Below are 16,525 nucleotides of genomic sequence, written 5' to 3' on the forward strand. Positions count from 1 at the left end.
AACAAAAACCACCTGAATGTTGAGCATGTTGTGTGCTCGACTTCCAACATTGAAACTATAGTTTCACTTGAACACAGTGTTAAAACTTTCCCAGGCTCTTATATCTGTATCTGTTTGTTTAATTACTGCATTTAAAGTGTTTTCTGCTTTTTGTTCGTTGAGTTCTTGTCTCTGGGCTCTCAGATCGATAAAAGCTTTTAATCAGTTTAACAATTCAACATTTAGAACTGTTTCATTTTACTCATTTTCTTTTCAGGTTTCTTGATGTGACTTATTTATTGCAGTCATACCTGTGTTTGCAGCTGGTTGTGATGTTGTAGAAGTTGTTGTAGGTGATATTGGGGTTTTTACATCTTCTGTGCAGAACAGAGAAAATATATATTACAGGGCAGAAAATGTATTTTACTACAGCTAACTGTTTATAGAATGTCACAAAATAATCACAATTTTTGAAAAAGTAACAACGCTACTTTAATATTTGTGCTGAGTCAGCAACAGTTCAAGTTCTCACAACAAAATCCACCTGAATGTTGAGCATGTTGTGTGCTCGACTTCCAACATTGAAACTATAGTTTCACTTGAACACAGTGTTAAAACTTTCCCAGGCTCTTATATCTGTATCTGTTTGTTTAGTTACTGTGTTTAAAGTGTTTTCTGTTGTTTTGTTCTTCTTTGAGTTCTTGTCTCTGGGCTCTCAGATCAATAAAAGCTTTTAATCAGTTTAACAATTCAACATTTAGAACTGTTTCATTTTACTCATTTTCTTTTCAGGTTTCTTTATGTGACTTATTTATTGCAGTCATACCTGTGTTTGCAGCTGGTTGTGATGTTGTAGAAGTTGTTGTAGGTGATGTTGGTTTTTTTTTATCATCTGTGCAGAACAGAGAAAATAAATATTACAGGGCAGAAAATGTATTTTACTACAGCTAACTATTTACAGAATGTCACAAATTGATTCACAGAAAAAAGTAACAACACTACTTTAATATTTGTGCTGAGTCAGCAACAGTTCAAGTTCTCACAGCAAAATCCACCTGAATGTTGAGCATGTTGTATGTCGACTTCCTACATTGAAACTGCAGTTTCACTTGAACACAGTGTTAAAACTTTCCCAGGCTCTTATATCTCTGCTACTACTAGTTTACTAGTTTTAATAAATCAGGTTGCACCATTAACTGTTAGAAATGTTTTATCTAGTGAACATTTCATGTGTAAATCGATAGCAAGGAAACATCTGTAGTGCCATCTAATAGCTGTGAAGTGTGAGGGGCCGCTGGTTACACAAGTGTTTTTCCGGTTTTCAAAATTTTCTTTAAACGATCTCCTTGATGTTACTGAACATAGAAACTCAAGACTCTCCTGGATAAATGAATGATCCTACAGGTTTATATTCTGACCAGCAGTTTACAGTATTTACACTTAGTTTCTCAGAAATCATGTTTTGTCTGTGATTTTGGTGGACGGCAAAGAATACTACAATACCCATGAGCCTCAGCTGCTGTTGCTATGGAGAAGAAGCCTTTGGCTCTGTAGATTGTAAAATCAATTTGTCAACACTGTAATCTTTGGCTTCTTCCTGCTGTTAGCAGTGCACATGAGTGGATTTTAAGCTCAGTGATTGGCTGTTTCTTGCGAAAATGGACTTTGGGAGTCGTAGTTAACTTCTACCTTGAAATATTTATGTACACAGTCGACTTTTTATCTTTAATTGTTCATCTTTTTTCTGGTGATTTAACCATCCAAGCGGTAGAAGTGCTCAGTGTAACATTGTCTGTGAGAAAAATTAACAGAATTTTTACCTCCGGAACCAGGAACGCCAAAAATATCTCCTCTAATTTTGCAACTCAATGAGAAACAGCCAACTACGTAAACAGGAAGTGACTATAGCATCATGAGCTGTAACATAATTTCCAACAATAACAGTTTTAGGAGCCAAAAGATAAAATAAACTGAGCTGTGAATCCTTTTTCAATGTAGGTGTGACACAACGAAAACCACCTGAATGTTGAGCATGTTGTGTGCTCGACTTCCTAAATTGAAACTGTAGTTTCACTTGAACACAGTGTTAAAACTTTCCCAGGCTCTTATATCTGTATCTGTTTGTTTAATTACTGCATTTAAAGTGTTTTCTGTTGTTTTGTTCTTCTTTGAGTTCTTGTCTCTGGGCTCTCAGATCAATAAAAGCTTTTAATCAGTTTAACAATTCAACATTTAGATCTGTTTCATTTTACTCATTTTCTTTTCAGGTTTCTTGATGTGACTTATTTATTGCAGTCATACCTGTGTTTGCAGCTGGTGGTGATGTTGTAGAAGTTGTTGTAGGTGATGTTGGGTTTTTTCTATCTTCTGTGCAGAACAGAGAAAATATATATTACAGGGCAGAAAATGTATTTTACTACAGCTAACTGTTTACAGAATGTCACAAAATGATTCGGTTTTTGAAAAAGTAACAACGTTTCTTTAATATTTGTGCTGAGTCAGCAACAGTTCAAGTTCTCACAACAAAAACCACCTGAATGTTGAGCATGTTGTGTGCTCGACTTCCAACATTGAAACTGTAGTTTCACTTGAACACAGTGTTAAAACTTTCCCAGGCTCTTATATCTGTATCTGTTTGTCTCATAACTGCATTTAAAGTGTTTTCTGTTGTTTTGTTCATTTAGATCGATCACCTTTTAATCAGTTTAATTTAACATTTAGATCTGTTTTATCTTACTCCCTTTCTTCTTTTTGTTTCCGGGTTTCTTGGTGTGACTTTGTTTCTTTGTTGTTGTTGTTTTTGGTGGTGCTGGTACAGTTGTTGTTGCTGTAGTTGTAGTTGAGGTTGTTGTTGGTGGTGGTGGTGTCCTGTTTGCCTCTGTGTGAGATGGAGGAAATAGATACAACAGAGCAGCAAAATGCATTTTACCACAGAAAGTTATGAAATCATTCATCAGTTTTGAAACAGGAAATAGGCGATGGCCAGTTTTGTGGTGAGTTATCAAGCAGAGCAAATGTTCTCATGACTTAAACCACTTGAATGTTGAGGATATTGTTTCTGTTTAATTTGAAGCAGCATTAAAGTTTCTCTCTTATTTGAACTGGTCATATTTGTTATTCTTCAGCCTTGTGTGTCGTTATATTTCTGCATATAACTCTCTGTAACACCAGGCTAGCTGTTTCCATCTGTTTCCAGTCTTTATGCTAAGCTAAGCTAACCGGCTGCTGGCTGTAGCTTCATGTTTAATGGACAGATATGAATGTGGTATCGATCTAAGTGGTGGTACCAGTTTTTCCTTTCATTTGTCACCCGTCTGTATTTTACATATACAGAATATACGTTGCCTGTAAAAAGTTTTCACCCCTCTTGGAATTTTACATGTCTTTTCACACCGATCAATAGAAAATACTCTTATGTGTCAAAGTAGAAACAGATCTCTACAAAGTGATCTAAATTAATTACAAATATAAATACATCATTTGTTTTATTTGTAAAATATAGATCTGGAAAGACACTTGTAACTATCACATTCAAATAAATGTAGTGGAGTAAAAAGTACAATATTCTCCTCTGAGATCTAGCGGACAGGAAGTAGAAAGTAACATCAAATGGTTCCTAAAAACTGTATTTAAGTAAATGTACTTAGTTACATTCCACCACTGGTTGATCTTCTCTTCTAACTCTCAGTAAGAAAGTTAAACATGTTAATAAATTTACCAAAATGTCAGATTATTCCTTTAAATAACTTCTTCTCTGTGCTTTACCTGCCTTCATATTTTTGTGTGTGTCTTTGAGTTCTTGTGTCTCACCTCTCTCAGACTGATCACCTTTGATCACGTTCAGATACGCAGCTGGTTTTCCATCACAGTAGTACAGTCCAGAGTCACCAGGCTGCACGTCTGGTATATTCAGATACTTGTTAACAGCTGAAACATAAGGCCTGATTTGTTGTTGTTTTCCATCAATCTCTCTGGTCCATGTTGGAACATGTGACCCTCCAACATCAGGACATGTCAGAGTGACGTTGGACTTCTCTGCAATACTGACTGTTGTTGTTCCTGTGAGCAACAAACATTAAGTTAGTAAAAACCAAGATTCATGTTTTATAACATGCCATCATAAACACATGTATTCATGATAAAGTCAGTGACACATGGAAGAGTTTTTTTTTTTCCAAAACAAGATTTTCTTTGATAAACTAACTTCTGTTTCTACACAAAGTGGAGAATTGTTACAGTCACACCATATAAAAAAATCAAATAAAATGATGAACGTATAAAAATACACAGAAATATTTAAGTAACTACAGTAACAAGAAGTTAATGTTATAAATTGATTCGGCCTCTATTCTTAACAGTCAGTGTGAAATTAAAACAGGAAGAAACAGGAAGCAGAACAACTTTGACAGAGTTTGATGTTACCTGATGGGATCACCGTCAGTTCCACAGCTGCTTCATTATTACACAAGTATTTTCCAGAGTCTGAGACAGCAACTCTAGAGATGAACAGTGACTTATCTGCTAATGAACCGTATCGTTTGTGGGGGTCATTGAATCTTTGGTCTCCGTCACCATCAACTATTAATATGTCAACTGTGTTTCCATTAATCTCTCTGCTCCACGTCACTTTACCCTCCACAGAGTGAGAACAACGCAGAGAGACTTGTTGTTCCTCTTCGACTATTTGATGGATTATTTCTGCAAAAGAAACACAGTTTACAAGAACTAAACATCCATTTTCAGAATGTCAACATTTCTAATATTGCAAAGAAGTGAAAAGTTGTTTTCCATCAGAGTCAGAATCACATTTAACTGTCGAGTGCAAACTGCTAATCATGAAAAACATGAAGACCTTAAAGCATTACTGCACTTCACTTTTAACTTCTAACTTTACATCATTCACACCATCAGCTAATGTGTATATTGTTATATACAGTCACAATGCTGCATCCTGACATGTGGTTTTGTGTGTGCACGTATGTGCACCACCGTCTTTTGTCACTGTGTGAGTTTGTGGATATTTCAGATCATATATGTAGATTTTAAACGCTTGTTTTATCTCTTTTCACCTTCATATTACTATTCATTCTCTTTTTACTATCAGTAATAATATTTGTTTTTTAATATGTTTATTTATATGGTTGTAGTGTATGTTATATATAATATAATATGTATATATACAATATATATATACGTATAATTGTATAATATATATTTTTATTTTTGATTTCCTTTTCATCTTTATTACTATTTCTATCTTTAATCTTAGCAGCTATAAGCTAATCTAGGAGGGCCTAAACTGCATTTCACTGCACATTGTATTGTTTGTTTTGTGTACGTGACCAATAAACAACTTTGAACCTGATTTATTCAAATACATGAATATGACAATGAACCTGAACGTGTTTCAACAAATCACTAAAATCTCTATAAAATACTTTATACATCAGCTAAATTCACTGTATGGAGAAACTGACCTTTACCTTCAGACTACGATATGAACAATATGTAAAATACTGGAAACAATGGACAACATACTTTATATGTGTCTATAAGATGTATCATGCTGCACTCTTTTAGCCTGAAAACACCAGTAAAAATAAAGAGTTGCACCACATTCATCACTCACTCTATGACATGAACAAACATGAACATTATTATTAAAGCTGATGAAAAAGAGTAAAGTTCTTACCTGCTGTCACATTACAGCCCAGAACTAAAGCTAACAGGCAGCTGCAGATGTTCATCCTCATCCTCCAACAGACTGAACCACAATGAACAGAGACAGTTTCTATCTGAGAGAAGAACAGGAACTCAGTGTATACGTGTGTTCCTCTGACTTTAAAGGCTGCACCCTCACTTCTTCAGTGTCTTTCTTTCACTTTCTTTCTTTCTTTGTGGTTAATGAACACTGATGTTTCCTCTAGTGTGAACAGTGTGATCACGTTTCACACGAACAGTTCAAGTTGTAGAAAATAACTCAAATGACTTTATTACATATTAGTTATTATTGTTTTTAAACTGAGACTGAGAGACTTTAAAGTTTTACTCGCTGATATTTTTTAGTTTTTTATTTTAATGTGTGTGTGTGTGTGTGTGTGTGTGGTGTGTGTGTGTGTGTGTGTGTGTGTGTGGTGTGTGTGTGTGTGTGTGTGTGGTGGTTGTTTTGTGTGAATGAACTGTCTTCTTGTGATCTTGTATGTATGTAATTTGTTCTCAGGTCTCTTGCTGAAGAGATTTTGGTCTCAATGTGATTTCCTGAACAGATAAAGATGAACTAACTAACAAATTAGATTCACAGATCTTTTAAAAAATGTTTCATTTTTTTAATTTTAGAAAAGTGAGGACACAGAGAAGCAGAACAATAACAACAACAACAGCAGGAGAAGGACATCCCCACGTCAGTGCAGTCCATGAGGTTTCCTACAGATGAGGGAAGAAGTTTTGGTCTCCATGAACTCCTGAGAACAATATCTGGCTCTTTATCTCATCACCATTGAAAGACTAACGAGCAGGTCAAAGAAACTCAAACTACTCAACTTAAAATCATCGACAGACAGGTGATCTGTGGGAAATGCAGTTAGAAACAGTGACTGATGTTTAGCAAAAAAAACAAAAATAGATCACATTTTTAAAAAGAAATTCAACAACCAAAGAAAAAAACTGAACAATGAGAGCTGCCAAAGAAAGAAGAAACCAAACCACCACATTCTGGGTGAACACAGTCCGAGACAGATGCAGCAGAACTTTCCAGCCAGATATCTAACCACACAGAGACCACTCAAGCACAGAAGCTGTTCAGCAGCAACCATATATCTTGATTTAGAGGAAACATGACGTGCTTCCTGCATGACAAACCTCTCAGTGAGGGGACATTTTTTCTAATCTCAAGAACTTTAATCTGATCTGGTGTCATAACAGAGAAGCAGTGACACTGATGCAGGCGGTCGGGTCACTAATGCTAAATACAGACACACTGATGGTGTTTTCACAATATCACAGAAAAACTGCTTTTGTGTTCATCTTCATCATTGTGTTTGTGGTTTGTTGCGACGGCTCTGCGCAGGTGCACCAAAAGATCAAATGTGTTGAACTTTGACCCCAGTTGAACTAACCTTTGTAGATGCTGTTGACCACTGCTTGAACTGAAAGACGGACTCAAGACAAATTACTTTTGTTTTTGAATTTCCAGAACTGGACAATAACAAACCCGACCTCATATCAAGACCAGACAAAAAATATATTTGCTTGGTGAAATATCATCATGCAGATGTTGCCTCGTTTGGGACTGTCTCATCCACTGTGTGGGAGACAGAGAGGTCAATCAAATTATCCAATATCCTTATTTTCAACAATCATTGCTTTGCAGCAAAACACTTAACTCTGAACCAGGAAACAAGGTGGTACAATAGAGTTAAAAGGAAAGTCACAGATAGAACATAAAGCAGAAATGACTTCTACAGAAGTTTATTAATAATTGGTGCACAAAAATAGAAATAGGGAAGGGTGTGGAACTCTTGTCATTGGTGTTTCACTAACTGAGACCACGCCGAGAACATTAGATTTCAATAGTTTAATTGAGATAATGAAAGAGAGCTGATATGTTGATGGATGGGTTGGAGAACCTGATGAAGGATTAGGGATGGAGGGATGAAGTGATGGGGAGAGGAAAGGGGTGAGGTGTGAGAGTTGAGGAACATAGAATGGAGGGTTGGGGGTCGATGATGGATGTATGGTATGTCGACTGGACAAAGACTGCCGACAGTGGGGAGGTAGGAGGGAACAGGGGGGAGAAGTTGAGACTCTGAGTGGGGGAACTGTCTCTCCAGTCCATCACCTGGATAGAGCCCCCAAAAAGAACTTCATGCCGAGATGTGTTCAAGAACGTGGCTGGAGTATGGCTCTGGAGAAATCGCCAACTTGTGCGAAACTTGCAGGTTTGCAACCAGGAACATGTAGCAACTCGCCTGGTTTGGCGGTGGAGAGCAGGTCTTGTGGATATGTGTGGTGGGCTGGCCTCTGGTTTATGTAGGTTTTAATTGTTCTGAAGGCTCGAATAAGAATTTACTTGAAGAGAAATGTGGGGCGAGAGAAGCTGAGCTGGTTTGCCGGTTTGCTTGCTTAAGGTTAAATACGCGGGTGTCTGGGAGTGGCGTCCTTGTCTCCAAAGAATGAATTGGAGTATCAGACGTCGTTGCATGCCGTAGAACGTCTGTAGAGACAACTTTGTCAGGCTAGGGAGGCAGGTGGTCTGTACAGGGAATTCTGGCGTAGCGGGCCAGGATGATGATGATGATGAGGTCGGGAGCAAGCGCTTCGGCTTAAGGCTGGGTTCGGCCTTACTGACCTTTGGATAACATGCCGAAGTGTGGAGCAAGGCTGGATATGATGTCCTTGAGGATTTCTTGTTTATAATGGTCGGCGACGATATAGCGTGGGAACGAGGATGACTAAGACCTCTCTTGCCCCCAAAGAAGGGCTTCGATGATGACTTGTCATGGTTCATCGAGCAGGGTGGGGGGGGCAGTTGAAGTGGCCGATTGGAGGTGAACCACCTACAACTGCTGTAACCCCGGAAACGGAAGGAGACACTGAGTCAGTGCAGCTGTACGTTGCGAGAACAGGCAATGTGGTTGTCTCTGGAAGGGTTGAGTGTCAGGACTTGGTGGAAACTGTGGGAAAATCACGTATGAAAAATGAATGGTCTGGCGGTCGAAATGGTTCTTTGGAGTTAATGGCAATTAGTGCTTTAGGATATAGTGGTGAGAGGGCCGCTGCACCTAACATAGGCTCCCCTGAAGGAGGGATAAATAAATGATAAACATCAGCGAAGGGAATTTTTCACGTAAATGCTGGCAACCCAAACCTTGTTCCTATTAGACAAAGAAATGTAGGTTTATTTATATCACACAGTTTATTCACTTATTCAATTTTAATGTTTTTAAAGACTTTAATAGAGCGAATCTAAAAGAGAACCTAAAATAATGTAAACATGTATGTACACTATATACAAATAAATAAATACAGGCGATAAAGACGACATCAGAAGAATAATGAAGCTGCAGAGTTGTAATTAATTAGTTACTGCTTATAAACATCTTACTAGACAGTGGTACCACCTTGTTAATCAGTGTTTCTACATTATAAATAAACTTTTCTGACACAACCTTCAAGCCCAGAAAGTAAGGAACCTCACAGTTCACTGCAGATCAGATGGACTTTAGTCCTCAAACAGGAATTTTATAATTGTATTTGTAACGGTGATATACAGTAAGATTTACAACACTTTCTGTGTACATGCATATATGTGTACTGCACGAAATGTACCACTGTATATGGATCCCTGATGAGCAGATGAAGAAACTGTAAACAATAAGAAATCTGTTAAAAATAACTCAAAAAACAACATTCCCTTACCTGCACTGATGGTACAGCCCAGAGCTAAGGCTAACAGGCAGCAGTAGATGTTCACCCACATCCTCGTACACATCATCATTGACCACAGCTTCTGTCTGAACAGGAACTCAGCTGTCTGCTTATATACCTGTGTTCCTCTAACAAGATGTCACAGATGACTAAAAATACTGTGTGGGCATAGACATTTACACGTAGATACCACATTAGGAGCTGCTAGTCATTGTATCAATGCATCAATACATATATATTCTATCTGCTCTTACAGATATCATAACACTGAATTATCAATCAATCAATCTATTTTCCAGCAGTTTGGGTTGTCATATAATACTAGACTAGAATTTATGTGTAATACAGAACTTTGTTGATCAAAAATGATGGTTTTCACACCAAAATACTTCTGTTTAAAGCAAAGTAACAGTATAGGCTAATATTACATTAAATTAAAGTCAAGCCTACGTTTTGTAATTATTTCAGAAGTATTTTCTGTTGTCATATTGCACTGTAATACGGCTACTATGATGATTTAACAAATACAGGATAAGGACTCAGTATGTATTTAATAGTTACATCAATGTATTTCAACATGCTTCATACTTCTGCTTTAATGATGTCCTATTTTCACACACTGACATTTCCACACTGTTTAAATAAATGATGCATACAGTTACATCATCAGCTGATGTAAGTGGTTCCAGTGTAACAGCTCACTCAGTTGTTTTGTAGAAACAAAACCAAAAGCAGCAGGAACATGAAATGAGTAGTGGGCTGCATGTTTGTGTACAAGAGACATTGTCAGTATAAGTTTGTCTGTCAAAGGCAAAAAAAAAAGTTTCAGAAATGCAAAAATGACACATACAAGTCATTTTAAAGGTTTGCAGCAAGTTGCTTTATTTCTAAATACTGAAATGTCCATATATAAGCTGTCATGACATTGCGGCTACATATTTTCTTCCCCCCTGCTGCATGCGTAAATGCAAAGTAACAGTAAGTCAACATCACTACAATAATAATTGTAATTCTTTTAAAAGTATATTCAGTTTTCATATTTAGTTGTAATATGGCTACTTGATGATTTAAAAATACAGGATAAAGAGACTGAATATATTTTTAATAGTTATAACTATTAAAATCTCAAAAGTCAATGCATGTCAACCTGCTTCACACTTCTGTTTTAATGATATTCATATTTTCACACACTATTGATGTTTCCCAATATTTACATAATGATGCATACAGTAAAACCAAAAGCAGCAGGAACATGACAATGAGTTGTGAGCTGCATGTTTGTGTATGAGAGATGTTGTCAATATAAATTTAGCCCAAAGCTCATAGTTTAGTCAACGTGAAAGACAGAAAGAGACTGTTTAGCTGTGCGGGTTGTTCACCACCTCTGTCAACTAGACCTGTTTCCTGTCAGACTGTATGAGGATGAACACTGTTGACAGGTTGGTTTTTACCGCTCTTGTTTCTGTGTGATGGAGGATCAGAGATGATTTTCTGTTTCTGCTGTGTGTTGCTTCTGTATCTGTTGCACTACAATAGAGACAAGGTAAACATAGAGATAATTAAAGATATTTTCAATTCACTTCTGTTGCAACTTCATCAGTCAGCGTCACACATTTAAAAGAGTGCATTATGTTTATGTTAATGGTTACAGTAATGAGGAACATGACATGTCTGTCCATGTCTTTGTCTGTTATGAGGATATCTCAAAGGCATCTTCTTCAATTTTAAAGATATCTAGTAGAAAGTTGGGCCTTGGGACAATGAATGTGAGAAAGAACCAATTATAGCAATAGCACCATCATGTGGCCGTTCTGAGGCACTTCACGTTTTGGCTCATGATTCAATATGACTCAAAACTGATACATATAATATTTGAATGAGACTGAAAAAAAAGTTATTATGACCATTTTCTATAATTTCAGTAAGTGTGACAGATCTGACATAAACTGCTATGACTCATAAATTCAAATTTAGATGACGTGTGCACATTTCAACTTTGAACCATCCTGGTTCATTTGACCACATTTCACCAATAAGTGGCGCTACAGGAACATAATGAATTAAAATGGCCGTCACTCAATATTTATTTGTCTGATTCAGCCAAACTTCTGCTCAGTTCATCTTTGTACAAATCTCTGAGCTACTATAATGTCTGTGAGTGTTTGCTAGTTGATATCCAGTTATTTCTGCTGTTATAAGTAAAATCTGAAAATATTGAGTCTTTCTTGAGTTTAAAATATCATCTGACTGTATTTAAAACAATATTTGCTGCTCAACATTTTCATATCCACAACTTTCAGGTCATTCACCTCTTCTCCAGGTATTGACGGTGATGCTGATCATCAGGATTAAATAAAGTATTACGATCACCACACGAACAGGCATCTGCCACAGGTAAGGAGAGGCTGGAAGACAAGGAAACATTCACAATCACTAATTAGTTTCTTTCATTTTAATCTTAGTGAATATTACTGTAAATCTAGTGTCTTTTCCACATACTCTGAATACATATCTTCATCTTTGAATTCATGTTTTCACATCTTCGTTGTAAGCTCTGACGTACACCTGTTATGACTTTGTTTCATCATGTGATCATACCTGTGTTTGTGTGTGCAGGTGTAGTTGAAGGTGTCTTTTTATCTTCTGTGTGGGATCGTTCAAATCAAGGTTGTAGGTTTGTTTTTAACTTTGGTGGGACATTTTTTGTCGGACGGCCAAAATAGTTGTTTATGTGCACTTGGTCTCCATCTCTTTTCCTGCTCATATGTACATGTCACACACAGAAAGAGCCTGACTCTGCAAAATGTTTACTTTACTGAATATGCATTTGATGACCTGCCTGAAACCAAAGTTGTATCATGAGTTTTTATTTATATAAATCTGAGACGAAAATTAATATTTAAAATTGACATTTCATAGACCGTCACAGTAAATAAATAAAAAATAAATGTATAACAACCTGTAGTTGATGTGTTAATGTGTTTGAATGATCTGTTGTAAAGTTTTCTAACCTCACCTCTGCAGCTCTATTTTTATAATTCAACATTTAGATCTGGTTCATTTTACTCATTTACTTGTTCATTTTCTATTTGGGTTTATTGACTTATTTATTACAGTCATACCTGTGTTTGCAGCTGGTGGTGATGTTGATCCTTCATCATCATCTGTGCAGAATAGAGAAAATATATATTACAGGGCAGAAAATGTATTTTACTACAGCTAACTGTTTACAGAATGTCACAAAATGATTCAGTTTTTGAAAAAGTAACAACGTTACTTTAATATTTGTGCTGAGTCAGCAACAGTTCAAGTTCTCACAACAAAAACCACCTGAATGTTGAGCATGTTGTGTGCTCGACTTCCTACATTGAAACTGCAGTTTCACTTGAACACAGTGTTAAAACTTTCCCAGGCTCTTATATCTGTATCTGTTTGTTTAGTTACTGTGTTTAAAGTGTTTTCTGTTGTTTTGTTCTTCTTTGAGTTCTTGTCTCTGGGCTCTCAGATCAATAAAAGCTTTTGATCAGTTTAACAATTCAACATTTAGAACTGTTTCATTTTACTCATTTTCTTTTCAGGTTTCTTGATGTGACTTATCTATTGCAGTCATACCTGTGTTTGCAGCTGGTTGTGATGTTGTAGAAGTTGTTGTAGGTGATGTTGGTTTTTTTTTATCATCTGTGCAGAATAGAGAAAATATATATTACAGGGCAGAAAATGTATTTTACTACAGCTAACTATTTACAGAATGTCACAAATTGATTCACAGAAAAAAGTAACAACACTACTTTAATATTTGTGCTGAGTCAGCAACAGTTCAAGTTCTCACAACAAAATCCACCTGAATGTTGAGCATGTTGTGTGCTCGACTTCCTACATTGAAACTGCAGTTTCACTTGAACACAGTGTTAAAACTTTCCCAGGCTCTTATATCTCTGCTACTACTAGTTTACTAGTTTTAATAAATCAGGTTGCACCATTAACTGTTAGAAATGTTTTATCTAGTGAACATTTCATGTGTAAATCGATAGCAAGGAAACATCTGTAGTGCCATCTAATAGCTGTGAAGTGTGAGGGGCCGCTGGTTCCACAAGTGTTTTTCCGGTTTTCAAAGTTTTCTTTAACGATCTCTTCGATGTTACTGAACATAGAAACTCAGGACTCTCCTGGATAAATGAATGATCCTACAGGTTTATATTCTGACCACCAGTTTACAGTATTTACACTTAGTTTCTCAGAAATCATGTTTTGTCTGTGATTTTGGAGGACGGCTAAGAATACTACAATACCCATGAGCCTCAGCTGCTGTTGCTATGGAGAAGAAGCCTTTGGCTCTGTGGATTGTAAAATCAATTTGTCAACACTGTAATCTTTGGCTTCTGCCTGCTGTTAGCAGTGCACATGAGTTGATTTTAAGCTCAGTGATTGGCTGTTTCTTGCAGAAATGCACTTTGGGAGTCGTAGTTAACTTCTACCTTGAAATGTTTATGTACACAGACGACTTTTTATCTTTAATTGTTCATCTTTTTTCTGGTGATTTAACCATCCGAGCGGTAGAAGTGCTCAGTGTAACATTGTCTGTGAGAAAAATGAACAGAATTTTTACCTCCGGAACCAGGAACGGCAAAAATATCTCCTCTAATTTCGCAACTCTATGAGAAACAGCCAACTACGTAAACAGGAAGTGACTGTAGCATCACGAGCTGTAACATAACTTCCAACAATAACAGCTTTAGGAGCCAAAAGATAAAATAAACTGAACTGCGAATCATTTTTCAATGTAGGTGTGACACAACGAAATCCACCTGAATGTTGAGCATGTTGTGTGCTCGACTTCCTACATTGAAACTGTAGTTTTACTTGAACACAGTGTTAAAACTTTCCCAGGTTCTTATATCTGTATCTGTTTGTTTAATTACTGCATTTAAAGTGTTTTCTGTTGTTTTGTTCATTTAGATCGATCACCTTTAATCAGTTTAATTTAACATTTAGATCTGTTTTATCTTACTCCCTCTCTTCTTTTTGTTTCCGGGTTTCTTGGTGTGACTTTGTTTCTTTTTTGTTGTTGTTGGTGGTGGTGCTGGTACAGTTGTTGAGGTTGTTGTTGGTGCTGGTACAGTTGTTGTTGCTGTAGTTGTAGTTGAGGTTGTCGGTGGTGTCCTGTTTGCCTCTGTGTGAGATGGAGGAAATAGATACAACAAGGCAGCAAAATGCATTTTACCACAGAAAGTTATGAAATCATTCATCAGTATTGAAACAGGAAATAGGTGATGGCCAGTTTTGTGGTGAGTTATCAAGCAGAGCAAATGTTCTCATGACTTAAACCACTTGAATGTTGAGGATATTGTTTCTGTTTAATTTGAAGCAGCATTAAAGTTTCTCTCTTATTTGAACTGATCATATTTGTTATTGTTCAGCCTTGTGTGTCGTTATATTTCTGCATATAACTCTCTGTAACACCAGGCTAGCTGTTTCCATCTGTTTCCAGTCTTTATGCTAAGCTAAGCTAACCGGCTGCTGGCTGTAGCTTCATGTTTAATGGACAGATATGAATGTGGTATTGATCTAAGTGGTGGTACCAGTTTTTCCTTTCATTTGTCACCTGTCTGTATTTTACATATACAGAATATACGTTGCCTGTAAAAAGTTTTCACCCCTCTTGGAATTTTACATGTCTTTTCACACCGATCAATAGAAAATACTCTTATGTGTCAAAGTAGAAACAGATCTCTACAAAGTGATCTGAATTAATTACAAATATAAATACATCATCTGTTTTATTTGTAAAATATAGATCTGGAAAGACACTTGTAACTATCACATTCAAATAAATGTAGTGGAGTAAAAAGTACAATATTCTCCTCTGAGATCTAGCGGACAGGAAGTAGAAAGTAACATCAAATGGTTCCTAAAAACTGTATTTAAGTAAATGTACTTAGTTACATTCCACCACTGGTTGATCTTCTCTTCTAACTCTCAGTAAGAAAGTTAAACATGTTAATAAATTTACCAAAATGTCAGATTATTCCTTTAAATAACTTCTTCTCTGTGCTTTACCTGCCTTCATATTTTTGTGTGTGTCTTTGAGTTCTTGTGTCTCACCTCTCTCAGACTGATCACCTTTGATCACGTTTAGATTTGCAGCTGGTTTTCCATCACAGTAGTACAGTCCAGAGTCACCAGGCTGCACGTCTGGTATATTCAGATACTTGTCAACAGCTGAAACATGAGGCCTGATTTGTTGTTGTTTTCCATCAATCTCTCTGGTCCATGTTGGAACATGTGACCCTCCAACAACATCAGGACATGTCAGAGTGACGTTGGACTTCTCTGCAATACTGACTGTTGTTGTTCCTGTGAGCAACAAACATTAAGTTAGTAAAAACCAAGATTCATGTTTTATAACATGCCATCATAAAAACATGTATTCATGATAAAGTCAGTGACACATGGAAGAGTTTTGTTCCAAAACAAGATTTTCTTTGATAAACTAACTTCTGTTTCTACACAAAGTGGAGAATTGTTACAGTCACTAAAAGTTCTCTTACTGTATTGATACCTAACTTAAAGCTGTACTAATATATTGGCTGATATCAGCTTATCAGACTGTTTGTGTCGGCCACTAATTAACAGAAACATCAGTACAGAAATATGACAGATAAATAAAGGTTTGAGGTCATTTAGAAACAGTTTCTGCACTGATGACTTTATTTTTACGCTGCAAAGTGTCCTGTGCAGAACACACTGTGATCACACTTTGAAGTGATGCTTATTGAAAACGTTATAATATTAAACCAGCAGTCAGGTGTCCATATGAACAGTGAAAGAGGTTTTCCTCACTGTAATCATTCCTCCTGTTCATACTGGATATTAAAATATCCTTCAAATGTGCTTTCAATGGAAGTGATGGAGGACAAAATCCACAGTGTGTCCACACAGTCATTTAAAAGTCTCTGTGAAGCTTCTATTCAGCTTCATCAGTCTGAGTTAGTCATATCAAGTGGATATCTGACACATTTACAGTCTTTTTAGCATCAGATTCCCTCTTTGTGTTTCCTCGGACAGTGTTTCCCTGCTGAGCTGCAGGTGGAAGTATAGTAACAAAAAGAGGAACTTTGGC

At 36.6% G+C, this 16,525-nt stretch overlaps 2 protein-coding genes and 3 gene segments (V, D, J or C); 1 reads left to right on the forward strand and 4 right to left on the reverse strand.

The window, feature by feature from the left end:
- The window catches only part of LOC122970078, a 916,362-nt gene that overhangs the window by 324,405 nt on the left and 575,432 nt on the right, over positions 1 to 16,525 (reverse strand).
- Positions 1 to 16,525, reverse strand: part of LOC122970080 — an 891,879-nt gene that overhangs the window by 284,334 nt on the left and 591,020 nt on the right.
- LOC122970079 overlaps positions 1 to 16,525 on the reverse strand; it is an 808,187-nt gene that overhangs the window by 214,109 nt on the left and 577,553 nt on the right.
- The window catches only part of LOC122970054, a 151,022-nt gene that overhangs the window by 96,386 nt on the left and 38,111 nt on the right, over positions 1 to 16,525 (forward strand). The gene's annotated exons all lie outside the window — the stretch shown is intronic.
- The window catches only part of LOC122970052, an 82,707-nt gene that overhangs the window by 63,194 nt on the left and 2,988 nt on the right, over positions 1 to 16,525 (reverse strand). The window contains exons 3-6 of one of the 2 annotated variants that reach the window (XM_044336153.1): positions 15,508 to 15,759; positions 13,018 to 13,083; positions 12,528 to 12,569; positions 2,281 to 2,346 (exon numbers count right to left, since the gene is read on the reverse strand). In XM_044336153.1, coding sequence (XP_044192088.1) covers positions 2,281 to 2,346; positions 12,528 to 12,569; positions 13,018 to 13,083; positions 15,508 to 15,759 — 426 coding nt within the window. The remainder of the gene's footprint in view (positions 1 to 2,280; positions 2,347 to 12,527; positions 12,570 to 13,017; positions 13,084 to 15,507; positions 15,760 to 16,525) is intronic. The other variant, XM_044336154.1, reaches the window with a different exon arrangement.

This window comes from Thunnus albacares, chromosome 19 (genome assembly GCF_914725855.1).
Source record: "Thunnus albacares chromosome 19, fThuAlb1.1, whole genome shotgun sequence".
Taxonomy (NCBI): Eukaryota; Metazoa; Chordata; class Actinopteri; order Scombriformes; family Scombridae; genus Thunnus; species Thunnus albacares.